The sequence below is a fragment of the Pelecanus crispus genome, chromosome 8 (genome assembly GCF_030463565.1).
Source record: "Pelecanus crispus isolate bPelCri1 chromosome 8, bPelCri1.pri, whole genome shotgun sequence".
NCBI lineage: Eukaryota > Metazoa > Chordata > Aves > Pelecaniformes > Pelecanidae > Pelecanus > Pelecanus crispus.
In genome coordinates, this window is record NC_134650.1 from 7,552,758 (window position 1) to 7,578,606 (window position 25,849).

At 45.5% G+C, this 25,849-nt stretch overlaps 1 protein-coding gene across 2 annotated transcripts in view; it reads right to left on the minus strand.

The window, feature by feature from the left end:
- Positions 1–4,252: 4,252 nt before the first annotated feature.
- Positions 4,253–25,849, minus strand: part of GLRA1 (glycine receptor alpha 1) — a 41,475-nt gene continuing 19,878 nt past the window's right edge. The window contains exons 3-9 of one of the 2 annotated variants that reach the window (XM_075715133.1): positions 24,688–24,755; positions 15,839–16,062; positions 11,415–11,497; positions 10,610–10,747; positions 9,866–10,080; positions 9,060–9,206; positions 4,253–4,567 (exon numbers count right to left, since the gene is read on the minus strand). In XM_075715133.1, coding sequence (XP_075571248.1) covers positions 4,253–4,567; positions 9,060–9,206; positions 9,866–10,080; positions 10,610–10,747; positions 11,415–11,497; positions 15,839–16,062; positions 24,688–24,755 — 1,190 coding nt within the window. The remainder of the gene's footprint in view (positions 4,568–9,059; positions 9,207–9,865; positions 10,081–10,609; positions 10,748–11,414; positions 11,498–15,838; positions 16,063–24,687; positions 24,756–25,849) is intronic. The other variant, XM_075715134.1, reaches the window with a different exon arrangement.

Genomic DNA, 25,849 nt, shown 5'->3' on the forward strand with positions numbered 1-25,849 from the left:
TTGAAACCATTTGATGCTTTTACAAGCCAAGTCCCCCAGTCCTGACCAGCAAAGGCTTCTAGGACAGGAGAAATGAGGATGCTACCGGATCCATGAAGCGATGCCCCTGCCCGTGTGTTTAAGGGCAAGCTGGTGCTTTGCCAAGGTCAAGGCTAAGCCTTGCAGTCTGTAGCAGACCACGTGCTTCCTGGTCTGTCCTGCACCCTCTCCAGCACCTCTCAGATTTCCATGGTACTGGGATCCCAGATGGAAAGCTGCTTTAATTGGGAATTAAAGTGGGAAAAACTCATCTATCTGACCAAAAAATAGTAACTTTATCCTACTTTTTTTTTTCTTTTCCACAGCTATTTTTATATATAAGGAAAAATAATTCCTGCTCGTGAACTGATACATTTCCAGCAACATCTGGAAATAATATTGTTTGGGATAAAGCTCTGTTTTTTCCAAAGAGTCCAAGTGAACTAGGACCCTATTTTCTCTCTTTACTGCCAGACTGACTGCTGTCTGTTTTATTCAGAGGTTTTGCCTCCGAGCCTCATTCTTAACAAAAGCTAGCAATTACCGAGTTAAATTCCATCAATATGCGTGGAAGCTACCCTGCAATGTCAAATCCTGTACATTCTTACTAATAAATATAATTCCTGGCACTACTAAAGCAGCCTGCTTTGAAGGTGAGATAGGTTATCAAAGCAAGTTCTGTTGCAATACAGAGACTAAACACAGCCTAGTACAGATGGAGAAAAATGTTTGATTTTGAAAACTGTGCAGACTTGCTAGGGTCTCCTAGGACAGTCTCAGGTCTTGTCTATATGGTGAAACTGTCTGGCAAGATGTCTGTGGGCCAGCTATCTCAGCACCGTCAGACCTTTGCCAAGACCCCAGCATGCTTCATGTTGGGATGCGAGTGCTGCTCACTTCCACCGTGCAGGCAGCCCTGGGGCTGGAAAATGGCCCGAATGGAAAATGGCTGCTTAATGAAGAGAAAATAACACTGCTTATGGTGAGCGTCAAACGTGCCTAGTAGTTGGCAGAGTTGAACTGGATGCAAAGGCAGGCTGGTAAGCATGTAATTCTTATTTCAGTCCCTAAACTCCCATGGGCTCCACTAGCAGCTGAAGTGCTTCTGTATGAGCAGAAAACAGAAGCATCTTCCTGACATTTTCTAGTCCCTAATTTCCCTTCCTCTGGCCTTACTCAGTGCCAAGAAGTGTCACTGGAGCTCTAGTGAAGCGGTAATGGTGAGCTTATCTGCATCTCCAAGCAGTAGGTCTAGGATGAACATGGGATTCCTCTTCGGTCTCAAGGCCTTTCTCTAAGCTGGAGCAGAATGAAGTGAGGTGGGAACATATTCCTTCTACTTGCTCTGGTCTTGCCCTTGGGATGTAGGTTCAAAACTCGCTTAGGTGGGAGGATGGGGCATGGGATTTGTTAACAACCTACAGACAACTGCTTAGAGCAGTTCTGGTTAGGAAGGAAACCTGCAGCCCTGCAGCCTGGGGAGACTGAGAAGTTGTGTGAACCATGACCAAATTGCCCGACTCCTACGTGCAAGGTCTGGGCATCGAGGCAGGACCTTTTTTGCCTAAATGACAGTAATTTGCAGTTGTTCCCCTGCGTGAGCAAGGAGCTGTGGTGCACGCTGCCAAGCCTCTGCCCTGCTGCTGGGCAGGGAGGGGAATTCCCTGGATTTGCTCTTTCATCTCAGACAAGGACGCACCGTTTAAAGCAATCACACAACCTGCAGTTGGCACGACCTGCCGTCGCGCATGCAGGGAGATTTCAATAATTCAGCAAGCAAAACCAGAGCCAGCAGCAGATTTGGACTCCAGCCAAGGCCCGGAAAGTTGTCCTAGCATCAAATAGCGGCTCCGCTCGACAGCTTGAGATCTCCCTCCTTGGGAAAGCACTGTCTGCTAGGGGAAGGAGAAATCCTCAGCCCACCGGTTTTCTGCTGCTCCAATAGTGGGAAGGGGTGATGTACTGGTTCACACTGGTATCGCATGACCTTTCCCTGTCGCAGCAGTGCAAAGGGAGTCAGGAAGCTAGGTGTCCTTTGCCAAAACGTTAGGAAATATTGCCCTTTGCCCTAGTCCACACAGTGACCATCATGTTTTTTAATTTTCTCTCCTTTTTTTTTTTCCTTCTTATCCTTTCTGTCTTTTTTTTTTTTTTGCTTTTTTTTTGTGGTTTTTTTTTTGTTTTGTTTTTTTTTGTTTTTTAAATAAAGTGTATTTAGTGCTGGTGAAAGGTGCTGAATTGGCAACCTTGGAGATGGGTGTCCCTCTGCCCAGCCTAGGAGATCCCTGGTGCTTTCTCTGGCTTCCTCCTCTTGGCACCAACCCTGCGCTAGGACAGCTCACAGGTCCCTGTGCTCCACTGCCCTCTCCCATAGCTGCCTCTTGCTGCGCTGGCCAGGACACCCATGGCTGAGCATAGGGTCCCACCTCCCATCCCAGGCTTGGGTGCTGCTGACCTGGGCCAGACTGGACCTGACAGTGCCGGAGGGCACTTTGCTGTGAGCTGCTCCGGGGGATGCAGCTTCTGCAAGCAGGAATCTGTCTGTTCCTGGAGCAAGCATCATATCTGCAGCCCAGGTCAGCTGCGGTCCAGCCCTGAGCAGGAGACGGGGATGAGGGGAGAGGAGGGAGAACAGAATCACCCCTTGGGTGCCACTTGTCTCTCTGCCTTCATTTAGAGCCTAATCCAGACCTGACCCCAAGTGCTTCAGTGCAGACTGATTGTCTCTTCCTTCATGCTCTCTTTTACCCGGCCTCGCTAAAGTGCAAACGAACATGACTGAATCACCCCGGGTGCTGCAGCCCGGCTCACACCCAGGGGCCCAGAGAGGCAAATGGGACAACAAGCCCTTGACTTGCCCTTGCCAGCCCTGAGCCAGGCTTTCAAATACCACCCTAGAGGCATTTGGTGTGTCCCCCCCACCCCAACCACCAATGCGACCTGTGCTACCACTTGGCAAAAGGGAAAACCCCTTTGCCCACCCATTCCCACCTCCCTCCCCCCCTTCCCTATCCCCACTAAACTGTGCCAGCCTCCCCCAGGACTCTGCTGGGCAGCAGAGAGGGGCAAAGCAGCCTGCTCCATCTTCCCATTTGCGTTAAAGCTAAATGCAGCACCAAAATAGATACAAAAATAGAGTTTTGGGTCCATCGGCCCAGCTTCGCTATTAATATTACTGCTATGAAATGTCTGAAAATAAAAGCTGCTCTCTCTGTACACACTTTCCCCCCCCACCCCCTTACAGACTGTATTGCCGTTCGCCCGGTCCTGTCGCAAAAAGGCATGAATATGCCTGTTTTCAACACAATTTCTGCTTTAACTCATCCAATGCTTCCATCCGCACCCCCCCACCCCATTGTAAACAAACATGGCAGAAAGGGGTTTGGAAAAAAAAAGTACTTCATCGTTTCTAGTGTTCTGAATAGTATTACTGACTCCTGGGACTCGAATCCTGCCAGGTCATTTAAAAGGACAGAAGGTACCTGCGGTTTCTGATGAAGGCCCTGATGTCCTTCTAGGGTTTCCCATTGGATGCTCTCTGATGGGGATGAGAGAGAGATAATATATTTGCTTTCCTCTATCCAAAAGTCACAAAGTGTTTGATCAGCAAACCCGTGACTAAAATAAGTAAATACATAAAATAAACAACCCGCAGCCTCTTTCTTAAGTTTCCCTGTCTATCCAGTTTTCAAAGTGCAAAACCTAGAGAAGCATAGAATGATTTTCTTGGGTTTTTTTTCCCCTTTTGTTAGGGCTTTTTTTCCCTACATGCTTGACTGGTATGGCCTTTCTATAGCAAAAGTCAGATAAAGCATAATTGTGGTCGTTTCTGCACATGGAATTATGAATCATTCCAGTGACTTGAGAATCTAAGCTGTTAATAGGCTAAAAAAAGGATTTTTTTGTTTATCTTTTTTGATTGTTTTCTTTTTGCATTACAATTAAGCATGAATATATATTAATATATTACACTGCTTGGATTGCAGCTGGAGCAATCCAAACCTTCCTATGCCTTAAAACTAACACCCACCCTGCAATCCCCAGATCAAGAGTTTTTTTCCTCCTCCCTGTACCAGATTTCCTCAGTTCACATGATTAAAAGTCCCTCCCAGCCCCCCTCCCCCTTTTTTTTTTTTTTAGTAGATATTGCCACATTCTTAAATTCATGCATTGCTGCATTGCTATTGCACATATATAAAGGATTGCTCACTCCCTCCCAGCTGCTCCCCTTCCCTCACTGGTTGTGCACATCCTCTCTGCGGACGATCTTGTAGATGATCCAGTAGAAAATGTTGAAGATGAGGAATGCCATAGGGAAGCCGATGCGCGAGATCTTGTCGATCTTCTTGGCTCGCTGAATGAAGAGCTTTCGCATCTCCTCGGGGGAGCGGGATGGCGGGGGGACCGGGTTGGCTGTGTTGTTGTTGTTGGCGCCCTTGACAGAGATGCCATCCTTGGCTTGTAGGCAAGCGGGTCCCATCCCGTAGGCGGTGAAGTTGAACCTGCCTTCACCAGCTTCATCCTCCTGAAACAGATTCAGCATGGGACTCTACTTAAAATGAGATATAGACAGTGCACCCTCGCTATAAGGCTCTCCACTGACAGCTTCCTGCTCTCCAGGGGAAAGACACCTCCATCGTGCCCTGACTTCAGCGCCCTTGGACAAACCCTCTGCTCTTGGGAGATCAGCCTTATAGAGGGGTGCCAGCTGCGTGTTGCACAGATGCAAATCAGGGGATCCAGGCACCCCATGGAGAACAGGACTGACTTCCACCCCACTGGTGTCTTTGACATACTTGAACAGTTTGTGGTACTGCATTCATTTTTCCAATTGCATCCCCTGTTTTGCTTCTGCCTCTCCCCCCGCCCCTGTCAGCACCTTCTTTGCTTTGCCTGTGCTGCATCAGCTCGCCCAGAAGGAGTGGGCTCCATGTAACTCAGGTAGTCGAAGCCGCGGCGCGAGACTTCCTACAGAGTTACATGGATGCGCAGGCGCCAAGACCTGTCCAGGAAAAGACCTCTGCAGGCAGCGTGCAACCAGCCCTCAGCTCGCCTGCCCACAGGACCCCCGAGCCCCACAGCCCCTCCCCACAAGCCACCTTTTAGGTGAGGAACAGAATTGCCCTTCTGCAGGTCAACGGTAAGACACGGCTCTTTGTGCTAATTCCAATTACTGAGCAAGAAAAAGAATTTATTTTCCAGTCTAAAGGCAAATGCTATTGATGTTTTTTGGTGGAGGCCTTGCAGGCTTCTCAGGACAATTTAGTCCTATTTTATCAAACACGGGAATATAATCACAGGAAGAACCAAGTTTGGCCCAAGTAATACAACCAGTGAGTTGCAGAGGCAGGGTCAGAAACCCAAGTCTCTTGACTACAGGTCACCGAGGCTAATTGTTAGACCAATGGCGCTAATTATCTGTCATGGAGGCTGATCCATGCTGTCCCCGCCAACACTGACCTGTGTCCCCCAAACTGACCCCCTCCCTCATAGCCCGCCTGCCCGATGTGCCCTGCTGCCCCTTCCTCTCTTCTTTGCAGAGTGCCTTTTCTGGATGGCCCCTGTATCGAGCAGGTAGCTGCGTGGGATGGAGGCACTGTGCCGGGGTCTGGGTGGAAGAGCAGAAGGAAGAGCACGCTGGCATATCTGAGCAAAGCAAAACAACCCAAATAAAATCATGCCTTCTTTTTTTTTTTTTTTTTTTTTTTTTTGAGAGGGTGGCAAACTGGTGAGTTGTGTTACCTACCAGCAGGCTCATTTGTTTCAGAGTCCTGGCTAAGACAAATTTGCAGGCCTTTGGAGAATTCTCCCCTGCTCTGATTGTGTCCCCTTGGTGTATCTCTGGTTCCTGGCATCTGAGCCTTGAAAATCCTTCAATGTCTTTGCCTCCTAATAATGTCTCTGCTAGGAGGCAGTGCTCTGGTCGGGGAAACTGAGGCACCAAAAATTAGGACCCAGCTGTTCTCACCTGAGTGAGTCCAGGTACTGAACATCTAGTAAGACACTCTTAGTGAGCTAGGAGTCAAGGTTCACAGAAACTCTTCTCTTGGCTCTCTTGGAGAGATTTTTTCTGTTAAAAGGCTGATTTTCTGATGATAGGTGATGCAGGAGCTCTACTCTTCAGGCAGGCAGAACCTGCACTGCAGATGAGGCACTGGCGATGAGGGTGGGTGGGGACCTGGAGGGGTGCAGGCAGCAGGGGCCACTTCTGACCCTCCAGCGCCTGCTGGCAGGTGGCACGGGGCGACGCAGACGCCCCAGGCTGTGCGGGGATTGGCATCCCTCAGCTCCAGTGCGTCAGGGAGAGTTTTGCAAATGTTCACTCTCATCCCTAACTTGTCCCCCTTTCCTTAACTGGACTCCTTGGTGCAGCCAGTAGTGTGTACATGGGCTGCAAAGGCCTGGCTTCCTGCGACGCTCAGAGCTTATAGAGCTTCTCATCACATCTCTATTATGGGGGTTCAGGTACAACTGCCTCTGCTCTTCTCTGGTTGCACAATCACATATGTGCTGACACATGTCTGGTTTAACCCGAATCACTTAATTCCCTAATTTACTGAATTTCTTTTCTTTCCTTATTACCGAGGGGCCACTGGCTGTTTACTGTGGCTGATTTGTTTTGTTTGAGTGCCGTACCCAGGAGAGAGAAGCTAATGGTGCCTTTTTCAAGGTGCCATATCAAAGGAGAAGGGCAAAGGCATCACCAGCCACACTGGGCTGGCTTCCTTGGCCTGGGTCTCCAAATACACTCCAAGTGGGTCTGATGATGGTGTCACATTGACCAGACTGGTCCATACCTCGAAGGGACAGTAACTCTCCCTAGCCATCACAGTCCCTACATCTCCCCATGACCAGGACCTCAGTAAATACAGAGAGAGTAATGGGTTCAGAGCGAGCTGTCTAGTTGATCCTTCTAGTCTAGTCCTCCCCCATCTTCCAGAGGGAAGGAGGTAAGAGGTGGCTCAGAAATAGAAAGGGCCAATTGAAACCCGGCAACAGATATTTATTGATTTGATTTTTACTTTTTACAGAGGAAGAAAGACTCTTAATGATGAGAATAAGCTAGCATCTCGTATCTAACTCGGAGGAAAGTAAGAAACAGATTTTTCTGGATTCACTTGTATTAATGCCAGACCGTGGCACATTGTCTGGCGCATTGAGCTGTGAAGAATGGCTAGTAGGTTTTGATTTGTGCAGACCTAATAAATGTGGGCATGGGCTGGTCCTCTCCCCAGCTGCCTCCACCAGCATGGACCACTGCAACATCTCACTTGTTCTTAGCCTGGCATGTCATACATAAACCAGGCAGAGCTACCCAGACAAGTCAGGACATCAGGACAGAGCAGTTAGATTCTTTGCCAGCTGCACTAATCCATTTGCATATTTGCAGTCAGCTCCTAGTTTTCTGATGAGCCTGCAAACCTTGTTCATTTTGCTTTTGCAAGTGTGTTTGTTTATGCTTTGTTGTAATTAAATTGCTGTGAGATTGGGCAGGGATTGTAATAGCAGCCTTGTGTTCAATGGAACATCTCTGGCAAATATCTTTTAAACTCTTCTGTATATTAGTGGCTTTTTTCTCCTTATTGTTTTATCAACAGGGCAATCTGCATACAACAGCACGGATACAGAGACAGGCTGTCCGAATCTAGATGAAGAGATAAAAGTACTATGAGGCACTCAGGTTAGGTGTGTTTAGCTTTGGCTTAATAAAACAGGCTGCATCTTCTGAACCAAAACTGCCTCAGCTGATTTTAAGATGTCAGGGTCTTGCTCTGGCCAGACAAAATCGATGGGTGCTGATGGTCTCATTTGTTACTTTTTTTCCCTTGCATTTGTCCAACACTTTTCATCCCTGGTCCTGACTGGGCTGGGGACAAGTGAACAATTATCTCCTGTTTTGCACATAGGACAACTGAAGCAGAGAGAGGCAAATCTACAAAAAGACAGGGATTCCTGCTCCTTAGCCCCCACTCCCTCCTGGAATGGTGGCAGCTCTCCAAGCACACACTGTGAACTGCTGTAGGACAGGTTAGACCCTGGGAAAGACTTTTAATGTCTGAGACAGTGAAGCAATGGAATGGGGGGGTCTCTGGATGGGATGGATCATAGAGTGCTCTTTAAAATAGAGGGTAGAAACACACCAATGAGGAATATTTTAGGCAGACCTTGGTGGTTTCCTAGGGGTTCTCTTGAGATTCCCATCAGTAAAATTTTCTATGTTGGTTTTTTTTTTTCCTTAGCAAATTTACTGTTTTTTTAATGCTAGCTTGAGGGCAACCTCTCAGGCCTGGTGCTGAACATTTGATACCATCTACCTGATTCTACTAGTTAATTAAGGACAATTTTTAAGTGCCTTTGGTCTTGTGATCACAGTCATCTTTATGTTTCTTTCTAGTGCCTCCTGTGAGGTGAAATTTTTGCTGTGGTACCTCAGCCTAAAAACTAGTAGGGTCCAGGCTGCAGGAGATGCGTGTCTATGTGACGCATGCATGCTTGGGTTGGCATCAGTCATGGCGAGTAAGCATGGAGCGAGGCTAAGGCTGAGAATAATGCTCTTTCCTTCCAAGAGGAATTTGCAGTCAGTCTGAGCAGCAGATGCTTTTGAACACAGAGATGACAGAGACAAAAGAGGTGTCACTTACCTCTGGGCTAATGTAGGCTGCCTTGTTGGGGGGATGCTGTTCTCTGATAGACATCCCTCCCACCTCCCTGCCTGCCTCCCCCCGGCCCTTGCTGTGTCTTCTGAAGAGAACTCAGACCAGAACATTGCTGTGTGGAAATTGTTCTGTTGAGGTCAACCCTTTTGGCTTAGAGCATTTGGCTAGCTAACAAAACCCAGCTTGCTAGACTCCTGGGGTCAGCAGACTATTAGAAGAGGCACAATTCATTGAGTTAGCCCTGCTTTTTGATGTGTGACCCTCCTTAACATCTGAGCATATACTGAGGACTTCCCTGGGAGCTAGTGGCTCGGTTCAGTTGACCATGTAGTGATGTTCTGCTGGGACAGATTCCAGCTGTGTCCTTCACGCTTTATGTATTACCTTATGATGCCTCCTCTTCCTTCTGAACCTGAGCAGCTCTTTGTGCTGCCGAGACACGAAATTGACGGCAGCGTACTCTAGAAGTGCGGAGAACACAAACAGCAAGCACACGGCCATCCAGATGTCTATGGCCTTCACATAGGACACCTAGGAGTCAGAGAGAGAGACTGAGATGGGGACGGCTTCTTCACCCAAATGCCTTTTTGCTTGCTATTTTATGTGTTACTCCCAAGGTCTTTGGAAGGAGTTGATCAAACCATGATATGGCTGACATCTGCTTTGGGATACCAAAATCTAGCTCATTTAACACAAATATATTATCAAACCACTGAAGTGCTCCTGGGTTCTTAAGTAGCAATAATTCCACAGTTTTTAATTTATCCAGGTCTTGATTGTGATGGTTCATATGCAAGGAAAAGAGTAATCCAGTTTGATCACACCAGAAGCACTTCATAACAGGGAAATTCAGTACTATTATAAAAGTATGATGATCAAGTGAGTAAAAAGATAGAATGTAGACTGCATATCCAAGTGTGGCTGTTGCAGGGGTTTGCAAGGTACAGAGCTCCTGGCTACTGGGAGCTGTGGTGGATCTTGGGGAAGTTTTTCTGCTAGTCATAGCAAGTCTGCTAAAATCTTTGCAGGAAGGGACTGGAATTTGTTCTGCTTGCCCTTAAACTAGAATAGTGCAATGGCAGCAGAATGTCTCTTGTGTTGAGCAGGAGGATCTGTGTGGTGACTTGCTTATGTGCTGTCCCCAGAAAGTGCACATTTTGATGCTCTGTGAAGATAAGTGTGTTCCTTACCTTGGGCAGTGATGCTCGGGAACCAGAGCTCTGTGTGGTCATAGTGAGCACTGTGGTGATCCCCAGGCCAACACGAGCAGGCGCAGCATCCATATTGATCCAGAAGGAGATCCAGGACAGAATGACAATAAGGAGGCTGGGGATGTACATCTGGATCAAGTAATAGCCCATCTGCCGCTCCAGGTGGAAACGAGCTTCTATACAGGTGAACTTGCCTGAGAATGACAGGAAATATGTGGAAGATTACTGATAAGGCACTGTGAGCCTCCTGTTTTCAGCTATTGTCTGGGGACTTTCCTTGCATTGCCTAGAACCAGAGTCTTGTTGGAGGAGGAAATTAACAGCTGTTGCTCAGTTCTGAAATATGAATGTACAACATCAACATAGCAAAGAAAGCTCTTGGCAGTATGTTCTTTGTCACTTAAATTTCACCTGCTCCCTTGCATCAAAGATAAAAAAAGATGTTCGGAGATAAGGTACAGACCAAACACCCTTGAGCAAATGCAGATGTTACTGGGGACAAGAGGGTTCCACACACTTGTGCCTATTAGCTTTTTATTTGCTATATATGTGTATGTTTTCTGGCAACATATCTATGTGTATTTATATATGTGTTGTCCCTAGCTGTGTAGGACAAGGCTTGTATCACCAGAGTGCCATCAGACACAGCAAGAGATTCTGGCAAATGCACAGTCCTGAATTCCTCTCTAACGAACACAGCAGCTAAGAGTAAACAGCACTGACCTGTGTTGTAGTGCTTTGTGCAGTATCTCAAGTCTTTTTCTTCTTTGAGGATAAACTGAGGCAAAGTCAGCCCATCAGCAACTTGCACGGCTCCTTTTTCTTGCCATTCAAAGATGAGATCATTCATTGTGTAGCCAACTGTTGAGAGCAGGGGAAAAATACCATGTGAAACATATTAAGTACTGTTCTGGAAAGGGAGAGATTTGTAGTAGAGAGCTATGCTTAGAGGCAGGGATTTATCCTGGCCTTCCTTGGCAATGCTGTAATGAATGGGATTTGGGTTGAGGCAGAACTGCTTATGCATATGGTAAAAAGCTAGGATAATAACCTGCACGGAGCTGTGGTGGTGTGCAATGAATTGTCTGCAATAGATGACATTTTTTCTTGAATTTGGCTTGTTGAGCTGTTTGCTATTTTTTCAAACTTGACCTCTTTCTCTGAATGAAGTCGTTCATCGTCTTTCCCTCCTTTGGGATAAACAACATGTACAAGGGGCAAATGTTCATCCAGAGAGAAAAAATCACGTTTGCAGCTGAAAGCACTTTCATCTTTCTCCTCCAAAGTGAAAGGCCAATGTAAATACAAGCAAGCCAGGGCTCCTCTCGTGGGGTCTTTTAAGGTTTGGCTTCTCTAGGAAATGTCACATGCTGAATGAATGGAAAATCCTGAGCATGTGGTTCTTAAGCAAGCCTCCAGTGAAGGCTGAACTGGGAATGGGTTGCAGCTGGGGAGAGAGATGGCAGGGGAGAGGGAGAGGGAAAACACGTTGTCTCCTCTCCGAGACAGAGATGTGTGCAGGACTCACAGCTTTCTAACTGCATGATGCATGTCTGTACATCCATGGGGAAGTTCTTCAGGTCCATGGGGCAGGCCAGAGTCAGCGTGATCCTGAGGAGAGAAGACAGCACAGGGGAATGCCAAACAGTTTGTGGTACCAATGGGGGGGTGAACCCTCTTGGACACCTGATGTTGCAAACAGGCTGGCACCTTGCCCAAGACACACTGATGTACTGGGGGAATGACTGATCATTCACCTCTTCCCTGCCTGTGTTTTCTCATGTGGTGTTGGAAAGCATCAGAAATGCTGAGCATTTGGGTCTGTGATATAATTCCCAGCAGAGTAGCCTGCTGCAGATGGTGTTTCATTGCAATGCTGTTTTGGACTTTGCAGAACAAAGGGTTCCCACACCAAACAGTTTTGCTGCTTCTGTCTCCATTTCTTGCCTCAGGTTCACAACAGTCTGGACTAGCAGCAAGCCCAAACTCATCCTCTGGACCCCCCAGACACGTTTCTAGAGAGTGGGACTGTTTGGAAATCTTTGAACAGAACATTTCTGTGTGAAGAAAAAAAAAGAAGTTTGGTCAAGATCACACATTGCTATGGGGGAAAAGAGAGACTTCCGCAGGGAAAATGCCCTGTGGTAAGTCAGCATGAATCTCTGTATCTTCCTGAACTCCTGCTGTGCCTCTTGAGACCTCTACTTTTGTCTCTCAAGCTCTGTTTTCCACTAGGTGCAGGCTGTATTTTCTGTGGTCTATTGCTGTGCTGCCCTATACCAGGATCTATGCTCAAAATGTTTGTTTGGTTTGTCGTGGTTTAGCCCCAGCCAGCAACTAAGCACCGCGCAGCCGCTCGCTCACTCCCCCTACCCCGATGGGATGGGGGAGAGAATCGGAGGAGTAAGAGTGAGAAACACTCCTGGGTTGAGATAAGAACAGTTTAATAATTGAAATAAAGTAAAATAGTAATGCTAATAGTAATAGTATAATAATGATAATAATAATAATGATACACGAAGCAAGTGATGCACAATGCAATTGCTCACCACCCGCCGACCGATACCCAGACAGTTCCCGAGCAGCGATCGCTGCTCCCTGGCCACCCCCCCCCAGTTTCTATACTGAGCATGACGTCATATGGTATGGAGTAGCCCTTTGGTCAGTTTGGATCAACTATTCTGGCTGTGCCCCCTCCCAGTTTCTTGTGCGCCTGGCAGAGCATGGGAAGCTGAAAAAGTCCTTGACTAGCATAAGCAGTACTCAGCAACAACTAAAACATCAGCGTGTTATCAACATTCTTCTACTAAATCCAAAACACAGCACTATGCCTGCTACTAGGAAGAAAATTAACTCTATCCCAGCCGAAACCAGGACAGTTCAAGAAGCTGTTATTAAATGATTTGATTCAGAGAGTTAGAGTTGTGTTATTTGGTTTGATAATGATGAACATGTTGTTCCCTGAAGTGTTTAGATTTTTAAGCTTTTTGCCTTGATGTAGAAATAGCAGAATTTCCTAGGGGACAGGAATTGAATTTTTCTATAATCAGACCTACAAGAAACTTAGTAGGAGGGAAAGATAGTTAACTTAAATCCTTATGTTGGAAGAAATTCTCTGCTTGAGTTTAGAGGCACGTTGGGACAGATGTGACAGTAGAAAAAATCGACCTGTTCAAGTTTCCTTTTTAGGAAAGCAACTGCATTTTCTGTATTTAAACAAACACCTTAGTAGAAGAGAGTCACCACTAGCCTTTGCTGACTTTGTTTTTCTCATCGCACCTCTGACAGGGGACTCCTATCTCTGATCAATCGGAGAGATAAGCCTTCAATTAGATCTTCAGACAAACTCCTTGAGAAGAACTTACTGTAAATATCTGCCAGATGTGAAACAGGGGTGACTGTGGCTGCAACTAGGTCGTGAGATGCTGAGCACATGCCGGACAAGTGTGTGCTGAAAAGGGATCAGAGAGTGAAATCCTCGATGGTGATTTTGGGTGAACCCAGTGCTGAGCATGCTGAGTTTTGGGTCCATGGGACAAAGTCTACCTTCTTGTAAGTGCCTTGACTAGAGCTGGACTATTGCAAATAGTAGTAACAAAGAACCAGTTAGAGAAAAGCAGAGCACTTTAGATGGAAATGTTTTTTTTTAAAAGGGAGATTATTTCTCCCTTTGGAAACTATTTACATTGTGCTCTTCCATCACGAATGTCCTCTTTCTTTTTGGTTTTCACAGGAAAATGTACTTAAGAAGAAACCTATATTTTCATTTGGAGATGAGCAATATAGGAAAATTCTTTTTTTTTAAAACAAGAACTGAAGTGTTTTCAAGTTTTTGCCTTGAAAACAGTGATCAGCTCAGTCACATTGCTCCAAGTCCCCTGCTAAGTCATTGCTCTGTTTTGCAGAGCAACCCCAGGGCTGGAGTTGACCCATAATTTCCCCTCTGTGCTCCTGCAAACCCACCTGGAACAGGACTCTGTGCCACACTCACTGCCAAGTTGCTGGCGGCAGTTTTACTACCTGCCTGTTTTTAGAAATTAAGAAATGTGAGGTTTCCACATTCAGCCAACATGCATGACAATTCTCTTACTGTTTTGGCCATCAGGGATCTGGTCTTTGGACTGGAACCACCTTGATGTTTGATGGAGGCTGTCTACGTTGCAGAGTTAAGCTCTTTATTTTCCATTTTACAGCTCCATGCTGCTTTTTCTTCCCCATGGCTGCCACTGGGAGCTGCAGTGTGAGATGGGGTGTGCGTACCTTAGGCAAATTTACATTATACATGAGGTGAAAAAGTCTTCAAGATAGTGTTAAACTTTCCCTCTTTAAGCTCATGAAATTTGATCTTAATTTTATTGGTTTAAAATAAGGAGTCGATGGGGTTGGAAGTGAATTGAAGGTGGGGGATTGGATTGATTTCTTGTGGGAAATTCAGCGCAATTAGTTCAGCTTCACTGATGGATTCTCAGATCTAGCGATAAGGGGATAAATGGGAAGAGTTATGCTGAGACAAAGACATGGAGCTCTACTTAGAAGTTTCCCTAATTTTTTGTCAGGAAATGCTGCAGCTTTCAAAACAGTTTTTCATGGTCTTCTACCAGTCTTCATGTAGTACAGCTGGTTTTAGGCTTGTGTTAGTATAATATCTCCAGTAATTTTACATGACGGATCTTAAGGAATCTACTAGTGAGGAGCAGAAGTCCTCAGACTGAGAAAGGTAGAGATGAGCCAGATTCCTTCCCAGACCAACCCTTGATCTCAATATGCTTTAGCTAACACCTTCCTGGTTATTACTTTTCTGCCTGTTGTAGAAGCAGTAGTGAGTGGCAACCATCTGGCTGAAGGACCCACATCCTTCTGCTCCAACATGGATTCAACTACTGATGTAAGAAGGCATTTCCCATCACTCAATTTTTTTCTTTCCCTTCTGCAAATAAACCTATTTCTGAAAATAAATTTCCCAGGCATAGTTGTGTCTTAGCAGCTCTTGAGGACAGAGCTGCTGGGGGTGTGGAAGAACCCCCAGCTATGCAGTGGTCTCTGCTGTCCCAGAGGCAACCCAGCTTATGGTGTGCAGTCTCCATGCCTTTCAAAAGCACCATCCTTCTCCAAGATCCTGACTTCTGGAAGAGGGCATGAGGCACAGGAAAATTTGTCTCTGTCTCAAGCTCTTCATTGGTGTGTGATAGAGCACTGCCACGCTGCCCAGTCCTTTTGGATGGGCATCTTCTTATTTAAACATGAAGGAAAATAATGGTATTTTGCATGCTTTCTTTTTAAGGGAAGCTACTAATGCAAAATTAGGACTTGAAGCTCAGAAGGATTCCACAATTTTGCGAACCTCTTCTTCTTGGGGTGGCTGGAGAAAGACATCTTCACTTACAGCACATTGCTCTGCTCCCACAAGGATGTGCTTAGACATGCAAACAGTGAACCATATACCTCACTGCTCTTAAGCACAGGTTAATGCTGGATATAAAGGTCCAGATGAGGGAGCTGGTTAATGACCTTTTTCTTTCTTTTAGCTTGTGTAGCTGTATTTAACTCAAAAAAATTTGAAACAATGTTGGTCAGGGAAATAAGGATGTGTTTTACTTTTCAGTGATTTTTGTGTGAAGGAATCTGCCCTAAAAGGAGGATGAAATACTGGCACAGGCTGCTCACAGAGGTTGTGGGATCTCCATCCATGGAGCATTTCAATTTGGCCAGACAAAGCCACAGCTAACCTGGGCTATTGTTGTCAATATTCAGGACGTGGTTGTGTGAAAGACCTCCAGAAGTCCCTTCCCACCATGTTGCTATGACACTGTTAATTGCATGCTCTCCCACTTAAAACCCCTCAATTTCTTTTATCCAATGGCATGCTCAAAGTCTCCACTTTCTCATTTTAGCCTTGAACAGTGAGAGTTTAGCTCTGCCCTCCCCCACCTTGTACATATTGAGTCACCTCACCTGATGCTGTAGAGGACATTGCCATTTCTGGAGATCCTCAGAAGCTTGTTGTCTGTGGTAATCTCATGGAAATGGGCCCCTTTCTCATTAGCAAAGAACAAGTCAGGCTTCCAGATGGAGTCCAGCATAGAGGGGTCCAGGTCCAGAGAGTCATCAGGGTATTCGTTGTATGCCAGCCGCGGGTCATTCCACTGCTGTCGCAGGAAGATGTTCACCCTGTAATCCTGCGCAGTGTAAGCAGGGAGCAGAGAAGTGCAGTTAGTGTTCAGAGCAGGCTGAAGGTCCTGAGAACTGGGGAACATGTACTAAAATCATTCTCAAAACCAGACCATGTCTAGACCTACGTTCCCAAGCTATGGCATGCCTTCTTGGCATTCTTTCTCATGGACCTGTTGTTATTTTTAGCTCTGTAGCTTACAGCTATCTCGTAGCATGAGCAGCTGTCTATCCTTGCATCCCTCCATCACAGCGATCATCAGTTGTGTATGAAGTGTCAAGACCTCTAGTCTGAACCCCAGGGCTGGAGAAGTGATGTTCATTGGCAGGGGTCATAAGGGCTGGTGTCAGCAAGACAGCTGTTGCAGAGGATTATGGGGGAAAGGACATTGAAGCCAACTTCCTTTCAGTGTTGAACCATCCCATATTGTGACTAGGTATGGTTCCTCCAGACTTGTGAAAAGAAAAGGCACAGTGAGACAGGCAGTCCATGGAAGGGATATTCCCTGTGTGTTCACTAATGTAAGGGTAAATCAGATGAACTGATGGGAGCAACTGCCCTTGGTGAGAGTATTTGAACATGGGAGGGATGTGCATGAAGTCTGCTCTTCTAATCCTAAGTGAGTGTTCTGGGTTCCCCTCTGGAATGCCAAAATGGCATAAATGCTACAGATTTTATAGGATGGCTGTCTTCTTTAATTGAAGCTAGTGCCCCAGCACTATGCAAAATTTTATCTGCCTGCTAACTGTGTGTCTTACAGCTCCCCTGAGTTCCCCAGGCCAAGACTGGCTGCTGAGGTCAAGCTCAGACACTCTCCTGGACAATTAAAGGCAGTTTCTGTTTTCCCTGTCTGACCAATAGCTTCCCAGAGTGATCTGCATTCTGCTTTTCTGCTGAATTTCAGATAAGAAAGTGAGCCAACAAATTGAAATAGGGAGAGGACATGCCAACTATCAGGAGGGGGATAAAAGCTCCATGTCCATAAATTAATTGACATTTTCTAAGTTTAGAGGCAGACTGCGTCTGAAGAGCAGCATATAATAAACCAATTCCACTGCCCTGGCCCAAACTAATAGTTGCTATCATGATTAAGGGTTTCTTTGGTGCCTTTCTAATACCAATGTATTTTGAAGACTTTTATTAAGAGACAGTTAATGGAGGGTGTCTGACATGCTTGTAGGTATCTAATACCTGCTGCAGGCACTAGGACCTTTCCTTCAGTGAGACTATTTGGCACGTCTGAGGAGATCTCTCTGACTCTGCCATCAGGTCTGTTCTTTCCATCTGGAGAACACAAAGCTCCACAGTTGAAGGGTGCATGTGGAGGAGAGTCTTTCTGATGCTGTTCTCAAATGCTCACTTGACTGTAAACCTACAGCCTCTTGTCCAGGAGGACATGACTCTTGTGGAGTCCAGTCACACCGGAGGGTTGGGAGAGGACTGTGTCTTGGGTGCTTTGTGTTTTTCAATGGGGAAGTTCATACCCAAGCTCATCGTCAAGAATCTGTTTCAGGACACTTGGTGCCATCTGCATCCTTGGAGCACAGGAGCTGCTAATGACATTAATGATTGTGACAACAGCAAATGGGCCAAGGACTTGATGCTAAAAGGAGCAGAGCTCTGAACATGAAAAAGAGTTGCAACACTCTCTTCTTCTGCTGATATTCCACATTTCACCTTCACAAGTCCTCGTGCATCCCTCTGACTTAATTATTCATCTCTGTCTGTCCTGCATAATGTGTCTTGAGAAAATGTGAATAGCTGTGGACAGCTAGGAACCAGGGTCTTAGCGCAGGACTAGCCAATCACGCAACTGGAAAAGCAACCCTGAATCTCCACTTCCCATGGCATGCAGCAGCTCCCCAAACAACTTGTATACTTTCAGTTCTCCCTTCTCTGTGTGTAAAAGATCTGCAGCCATTGCAGTCAGGCGAAATCAATGTCACTGACCTAATAGGTAGAAAGCAAAAGGTTGTTTTGCTTATTCAGCTACAAATAAGCTGGATGCTAGCAGGTCAGCTCCAGTTGGGGGCTTATGTCATGTACAACACAAATTAAACTCATGTTTGGAAGAAACTTCAGTGGTAGCTGCCCAGAAGTGTTCTCAGCCTGATGGAGTGTTGGAAGGGGGGAGGAAATGGAGCCAATCTCTCTACAACAGCCTGTGTTGCCACAGATAAGCTTTGTTGCTGGAGTAAATTCACTACTTCAGCTCCAAAACTAGCCAAAAGGAAAGGAAGGACAGAGAAGAGAGGTGTAGTGTGGTTTATGTTGCCACCACAGCAGGCAAAAGAGGCCATAGACAGAATGACTGCTCTAGTCTTTGTCACCATGATGAAGGATCTTAATTACATGCTTGTGGGCCAAATGAAAATTTTATCACAGTAGATGGCTGTGAGAAGGCCCCTCCTAACTAATCTCCGGAAACCAAGTGTCCTGTACTCATACCCTACATGGGAACAGTGCAGGAGCATGTCGTGGATGTGTGGTGTGAGACACTGCACTACCTCCATCCAGGGGGGATATTCAGCAGTGTGGTGAGTAACTCTGGTGGGTGCTATTCTTCGTGCTCCTCCTTTGGAGACAAGTGCTTGCAGTAGATATTTTTCTGTTTTGGAATATAGACACCTGAGCATTTATGTTGTGATATAAAAAAGGCAAAGACAAAGAAAATAATACATGCACTAAATGCAATTCTCTGGCTTTGCCATTTTATGGCATTAATATTTTACCTCTGTGTGTGTGTGTTTATGAAGACCTTCCTTCTCAGTGGGTTTATTTTGCAGTCCTGGCCTGGCCCCTGAAAATGGTTGTTTCCTCCCAGATGCCTTTTCCCTTATGACAGACAGCTGCATTGCATTGTAGTATTGGAGGTGCTGAGCAGCCATTTAGATTTCTTGTGCCTAGGCTTATTTGAGTATAAATGTAAAAACAAGCACTGTGACTGCAAACTGGACATGACACTGCCTGAGGAGCCAGCAGAAGGCATGGAGAGCAAATAAAGTATATCTGTGGCTGTGACGTAGCCTAAGATAAGGGTTGCAGTGTTCTGTACCAGCTAAAGGATCTTGTGTGTTGAAAGCTTTGTGCCTAGGCATTACAGTCAAGCTGAGAGGTGATGAGCTGAACAACACTCATTTGTTGGCTGCCTGGAGGTATACAGTGTTTCTCCTGAATGCTGTTGTATGAGATCTTAATTAGCATCACCAAGAAGTCTGCAGTTATTCCTAAATGATAGACAGAATGGACCAATTTCTGATGTGAACTTTCAAGCAAAAAAATGAGGTTTTACCGGGGCTGCAAACTCAGCAAAAAAAATATCTTTCTCCATATCCTTCTTATCACTTGAGTTCCTCATTTGTGTGCCAATCACATCCAGACATTGATTATCTTGTGCAGCCTGCTCCTCTGGCTGGCTTGGGAGTGGAGAGCAGCAACTCTGCATTGTGAAGGCATTCAGGAGCTTTGCAATTTTGCATAAAGGCATTTTACTCCCAAGGGGGAAACAACACAGGGCAGGAAGAAAATAACTGAAGTGATCAAAGTAGTTCAATTTGATAATGCTGAAATGAAATTCTGCTTAGTGGCCTCACAAGGAGCCAAGGAAATGGAAGATCATTTCAGACTGTTCCTTCCCAAGATACCACAGTCTTGGCACCTGATGATGAGTGAGCTGATGAAGGCGGTGGCAGGCTGGAGGTAGTGCTGCAAAGAAGGGATGGAGGCTGTCAGGAAACAATAGATTTCAGCCTCTGACTCAGGGGTTCTGTCAGACCAGCCTCTGCACTGAACAGTTTTGGCAAGAGACTTCACTTTGATAAATTTACATTTTGCTGGTGGAACAAAACCGGGTAGAGGCGGAAATCCCTCGGGAGGGGATTCTGTTATCCCCCCCTGGACAGCAGAGCACAAGGGACTTGATTGACATCAGGTTCATTCTCCAGAAAGGGAATGAACAAACATTTTTAAGGCTGCTTGCCCTTAAAACTACAACCAACTGGTTGCAAAAAAAAAAAATTAAATGCACTAGGAGCAGACCTTGGAAGAGTTAATAAGGGACCTTGTTACCTTGCCACAGCTGTAGCCAATGTGAATCCTGGTGTGAAAGTCACAGCTGGGCCTAGGGGAGGAGGTGCTGCTGAGGAGCAAGTCTGTTGCTTGAGGAAGGTAGGCATGTGGTGAGGGGTGGTGGCAGTACCCTAGCGCTTAATGTATGTGGGTTTTTTGTTCTGGAACCCAAAGCAGAAGGTTTTTCAGGCCATTCCTACAAAAGGAGGGGGAAGGCTATTCCTCTGGGCCAAGGATGGAGCTGCTGCTGTTGGGGGTGGGCTGTAGCTGCTGTCCTGAATTTCAAGCTTAGTAATTTAGTAGTGAGGTCTTGTTCTTCAGCCTGGTTTTCTATGTCCTTGTATTTGAGTTGCATAGTCCCATTTCATGGCTTTCCCTCCCCCTGTGCTGCCCCCCGCCCATTCAGTGCAATGACAAACTCCAACCATAGAGATGGCTAAAACACTGCAGGTCTAACATTGAAACTGCAGTCAACTGTGAGATGTTGTGAAAACCTTTTCATTTTGCATTGTGTGACTTGTTATGTGCTTATCATCTCTGCGGGGCTGATTCTTGGTTCTAAGAATGACTGACTGCAGACAGCTGAGCTCAAAACCTGGCCTTTGCTACAGGCTTTGTGTGTTGATATGTCTTTTGCTGACCTTGGGGTGAGTGGGCTTAGTATTAAATGTGACCCATATGCTTCATCAGTCATATCTGCTGTCTTCTGCACTGTGGATTGTGAGGCTGGAGTGAATTGCTTAGTCTGTTTTGCTGCATGGTTTGTTATCTCATTGGAAAGCTCATATACAGTTGTCTCTGAACAAGTATTTAACATTTGGACAGTTGCAGCCTCCAGCTTCTCTTGCCCTTAGGAGATGCTAGGAGACCAATTGTGGCTGTGTTGCAGCCTGGCTGGAAGGTTACATTTGGTTTGTTCTTTTCAGATGGCATAACTATGGCATGAAATCAGCAGAAATAAATTTGCATATATAGACTGTATCTAGGGGAGCCTGTACTGGCTGCTTTGTGTTGTTCTTCCTTTTACCCTCCCTTGTTTGCTGCTTGTGGGTCCTTTTTAAAACATGAGATAGGGAGGTGTCATCTTAAGCATTGAGTCCAGCTCCTAGTAACTCTAGGTGATGATATAAAAAGATATTCCTCCTCTCCATATGCCTTCACTGTATACAAAAAGCTACCAACTGCCTAAGCCAGTGAGAGATCCATAAAACTGCAGCTTCTAATGGAAGAGAAAACAAGGGCATCACTTCATTCCAAGTTTGCTGTTATAGCAGTAAATCTGTTAGATGAAATGCTCAGATAATCCTACCAGTTGTCTCATGCTACAAAGAAAAGCCAAAACCAGTGCAGTTTATTAACTTAAAACCAAGACTCTGTTCCCTGGGTGCTTGAATTCTGTTTCATTTTGAATAAAGATTTTGTAGCTTTGTGATAGGTGTGGCTGGGGGGAAAGGTGTTTATGCTTTTGAAGAGCAAAAAGGGATTTAACAGCTTGTGGTTGGGGGTGGGGGTTGTTTGGTGTTTTTAATAAAAATAAGTGGATAGAGAGGATGTATCTTGCATTTGTTCTCTGTAATCCCTTGCTGTTGGGATTACACTATTGTAGTAATGCTTTGGGACAGAAGGAGGCTGTCTGGACTCCTCTGGCTGTTGTAGTTGGTAGTATCTTTCCCTTTGAAGCACTTGTTGAGTTTGCAGGGATGTGTTCCAAATCCAAGGTTCCCTGGTCCTTAGAGCTGATTGCAAGTGTGGTTGACGGATGTAAGTTATGAGCCACAATCTAACAAATGTCCAATCAATTATGTGCACCACTAGAGGCTTTTATGTTGGGTCTCCAGTTCTGCAGGATGCTTAAAGGAGTTTATTTCACTCATGCTAAGTCAGCTCTGCTTTGGGGAATTCAGTTTGGTGGATGACTGTGTTTTGGTGTGGGGTTTTTTGCTGTGTTGTTTTTTTGTTTGGTGTGGTTTTTTTCACCCCCCCTTCTTTCTATCCTTGCAACAGTTTTCAGGTCTCAATTTCTTGCCTTGTTCATTGTGAACCTTTATGAGGCAAATATCAGCTTTCTGCCCACTCTGGGAAGCCTGTGCCTTCTCTCAGCCCCAACTCAGTATCCTCCCTTCTGAGGTTTGTAGTCAGGCATCAAATGCCTGTTTTGTTCTATTTTCTCTTCTTCCTATACCTTCCATGATGCCTCAAACTTTAAGTGAGCATTCACCTCCAATTTGTCTAATCCTCTGCATGGTGACCCAATAATTTACACTGATTTGTGAGATTCAGGCAGTGTAAATTTAAATGTCAGCAGCGGTATTTTCTGTAGGAACTAGCAGCCCCACTATGGAGATATTTTAAAGCCTTCTTTAATTACATGTGTAGTATCCATAAAAATTTGTGACTCTTCTCCTGCAGGTAGTATTGCAATAGTATCCAAATATAAGATGATGTAGCACTCAGAACCTGAACCTGGCCAGGCTTAGGGTGCCTAATGATTGAGGTTTAAACCATAATGTTGCTCTTTCTTTTGGCCAGTGAAGCAGTGGGGGAGTGTTGCCATCATTGGTCCCAGGTCAATGTCAACTGCTTTCTTTATGGTAAAACATTGAATTGCCTCTCCTCTCTCTGCCTCCCCCAGCTTTTTCCCCCCATGGATATTTGATCACTTGTTTGAATTCAAAGTAGTCAGGTCTGTCTCAAAATCCCTTCATGACAGGACTTTCTGCCTTTCCCAGAAACTATGGTGGGGAGCTGACACTGCCTGTTTGACCAGCTGCATCCTCAAACAGAGGGGAGAGACTGGCTTCTCTGCAGAGTAAATCCCAGGTTAGCAAATCCCAAAGACTGCTTTAACCTGCTGGGCTCTTATTTTTAGATGTTTCTGTACCTGTGTTGCTTGTGTTCTCATCAGCGTTTACAAGCAGAATCACTGTCCCCAAAGAAACGCATTATATTAGGTTGTGCACAATGCTGCGTCAGCCTGACATCTGGACTAGCTTGTCAGTGCTGGCTTGGGTATTTCTAGACAAAGCAATGTGCCCAGAGGGTGTTCTTGGGTTCCCAAGGGAATTTTTTTCTATGGAAGATAGACTATGAAATGAGTGGCATCTGGAGAGGATAGCAAGTCCCTGCAGCATGTCTTGGAGGTGAACTGCATTTTTCTCTTTCATGCTAGTCTATGTTAATTTTATGGAGCATCCTGCTTACTGTGATCCTGTGGTGTCTAATGCATCTTGTAATGTAAGACAGATATATTGAAAACCACGTCATTGTAATGTGCTCTGTATGTTGCACAGGGATCCCTTGTGGGCCTGCCCCTCTCCTTTGCAATCTGTGGATCGTCTCTGCTAGATTGTGTAGGAACAGAGTATTTGCTGCCTGTAACACTGAAGGAGGTATCCAATAAAATAGTACATTAGGAACAGATGTGTATTTCGGTTCTAGTTCTTATTCTTTTGCTTTATATACAAATGAATCCATGAATACACTTCTTGCCTATGAACTCTGACAAATTCTGCAATCCAGCTATCAGTTTCTTTGTGCTTGGACAGAGTAACAGCGCTTCCCCCCCCCCCCCCCCCCCCCCCCCCCCCCCCTACTGGAACAGAACTGCCCCCAACCCCAAACATTTCCAGAAGAAGGGTATAGTGCCAGAAGATACTTATAACCCCAGGTATATAGCTGTTGATGTCCTCTGACAATGGTGTGCATGACAAGTAACTTGTTCAAGTCAAGGGGTGTGATCTATATGTAAAGCCTATAACATCCTGCCTGAATGCACAAAACACCTGAAGCTGGAGTCCTGCATTCTTCATGCAACATCTTTCTAGAAAAAGATTTACCAAAGAGTAATTAAACACCATATTTCTGGATTACCTTTAATTAGCACAGATGTAAGGCACTGTACTTCCAGAGTTTTCCTTTGCTGTTCACTGGTTATGTCACAACCAGTCTTTAATAGTTTTCAGATGGAGCAATTATCTCCTGTTCTAGTGATCCTCTGCTCCTAGTGTCTTGCCAATTAGATACAGCCTTTAGCCATGTTCACTAATTTTGTCTGAAGTGACCCTTAACTTGCAAATATTGGGTTTGAGTTTTTTACTAAAAATCATTGTCTAACAGAAATAATCTCCAAGCAAATAATCATCTAGTGATTCTCTTAATCTTTGGGAATATGAAATCTGGTGCAGACTGAATTTGAGTTCAGCTCGTTTCCCTTCACTTACAGTGTTGACCTAAACTTCTGGATTTATATGCACTTAAACACAAAGTATCTGCAACTGTCTCTGAGCTTCAAGCCTTAGGCACGTCTTCAGAAAAAACTATTTGTTTCCTTTTCTGACCCTTATACTTTGCCTGTACAGTGTATTTGTAGAGATGCAGATAGAGACTGTGTGACCTTCAACTACATGAAGTGTGAGTCTTGTGTGTTGACCATTAATTTGCTCAAACCTTAGGTAAACTTGGGAACACAGAGACAATATTTTCTTCTGGTCACACTAAAGATGAGGGTGATGCTGCAATGAAGCTGAGCCAGTAGCTGAGCAGCTGTGCTGTGATTTTTACTTACCATAGTCGTTTCTGCAATTGATCCAAAGCTGTTGATGAAAATGTTGCAGCTGACATTCACTGGTGGGCCTGCATGACAAACACAGATTGGAACAGCAGTTCACTGTGTGTTTATAAGACAAAGTATTTTCACTCTGTCGTATTAAAACCTACTGTGGGAACAGGGTGACTGAGGGGTGGGTGTGGGAATAAGGTCTGGATCACCTGGCTTAGTCTAGTCTTGGTTCTGATGCCAATTTGATATCAGACAATGCTCTTGCTTCACTTCTGTTCACCTGTTTGGGAGAGTGTTTATATATACTCTTCTGTGAACGGTTTTGATGCAAAGGAACATATCACAGCCAGGCAGGACAGCTTTCTAGATATCTTGACATTGCTGTGTGGGTGCCAAGCTCACCTTGAACATGATACCAATGTATCTAGAAAAGAGCTGAGCGACTATTCACAGGCCCTCTTGTTTAGAGCTCTGTACTTCTAAAATACTCATTTAAAGCATCTAAGTGTTTCTAGACTAGGACCATATGCTCCCTACAGAGCCAGGGCAGCAGAGTGTGCTGTAGGGATCAGGCTGGGTAAAGGAGCAAGTACCCCATGTAATAATGGTGGTGTCTGCTAAGGCTCGCAGCTGGATGGGAGACAGGGTTCTGTTGGCAGAAATTCTCTGGCCGTCCTGTTTTGGGAGAGGGTACTCCTACACTATTTGCTTTCAGACCGAAGCTTTGCTTAGCCTGCTTGTATTAGAAAAGTTAAGGGGCCACCAAAGGAGGGGAGTGAGGGTTAAGGGATGTGGTTAGAGGGTAGGGGGGCCAGGCTGTTCATGTGGTACTGGTGCCCAAAAGTATCAGTATAACTGGAAGTGGATCACAATGTTGCATGGGAAATTTGAGGTGGAAATGCCGCATTTGGGCTGAGGGAGATGCCAAGAGCTGCAGTTCAGCACAAAGCAAAAAGCTGGAGAACATTTTGGAACCAGAGGCATAGCTGACAAACCAGTGGCTTGCCTGCATATAATGAGAGGATTTCTGTAGAACCTTAACAAGGGGAGGGGAGAGGCAAAAAGGGCCCCTGCTTTGGCGGCTCCCCAAGGAGTTGCTGCTGGTCCTGCCCAGTGTGTGGTGGGGACAGGGAGCCCAGGCAGAGAGCAGGGAGACACCGCCCCATGA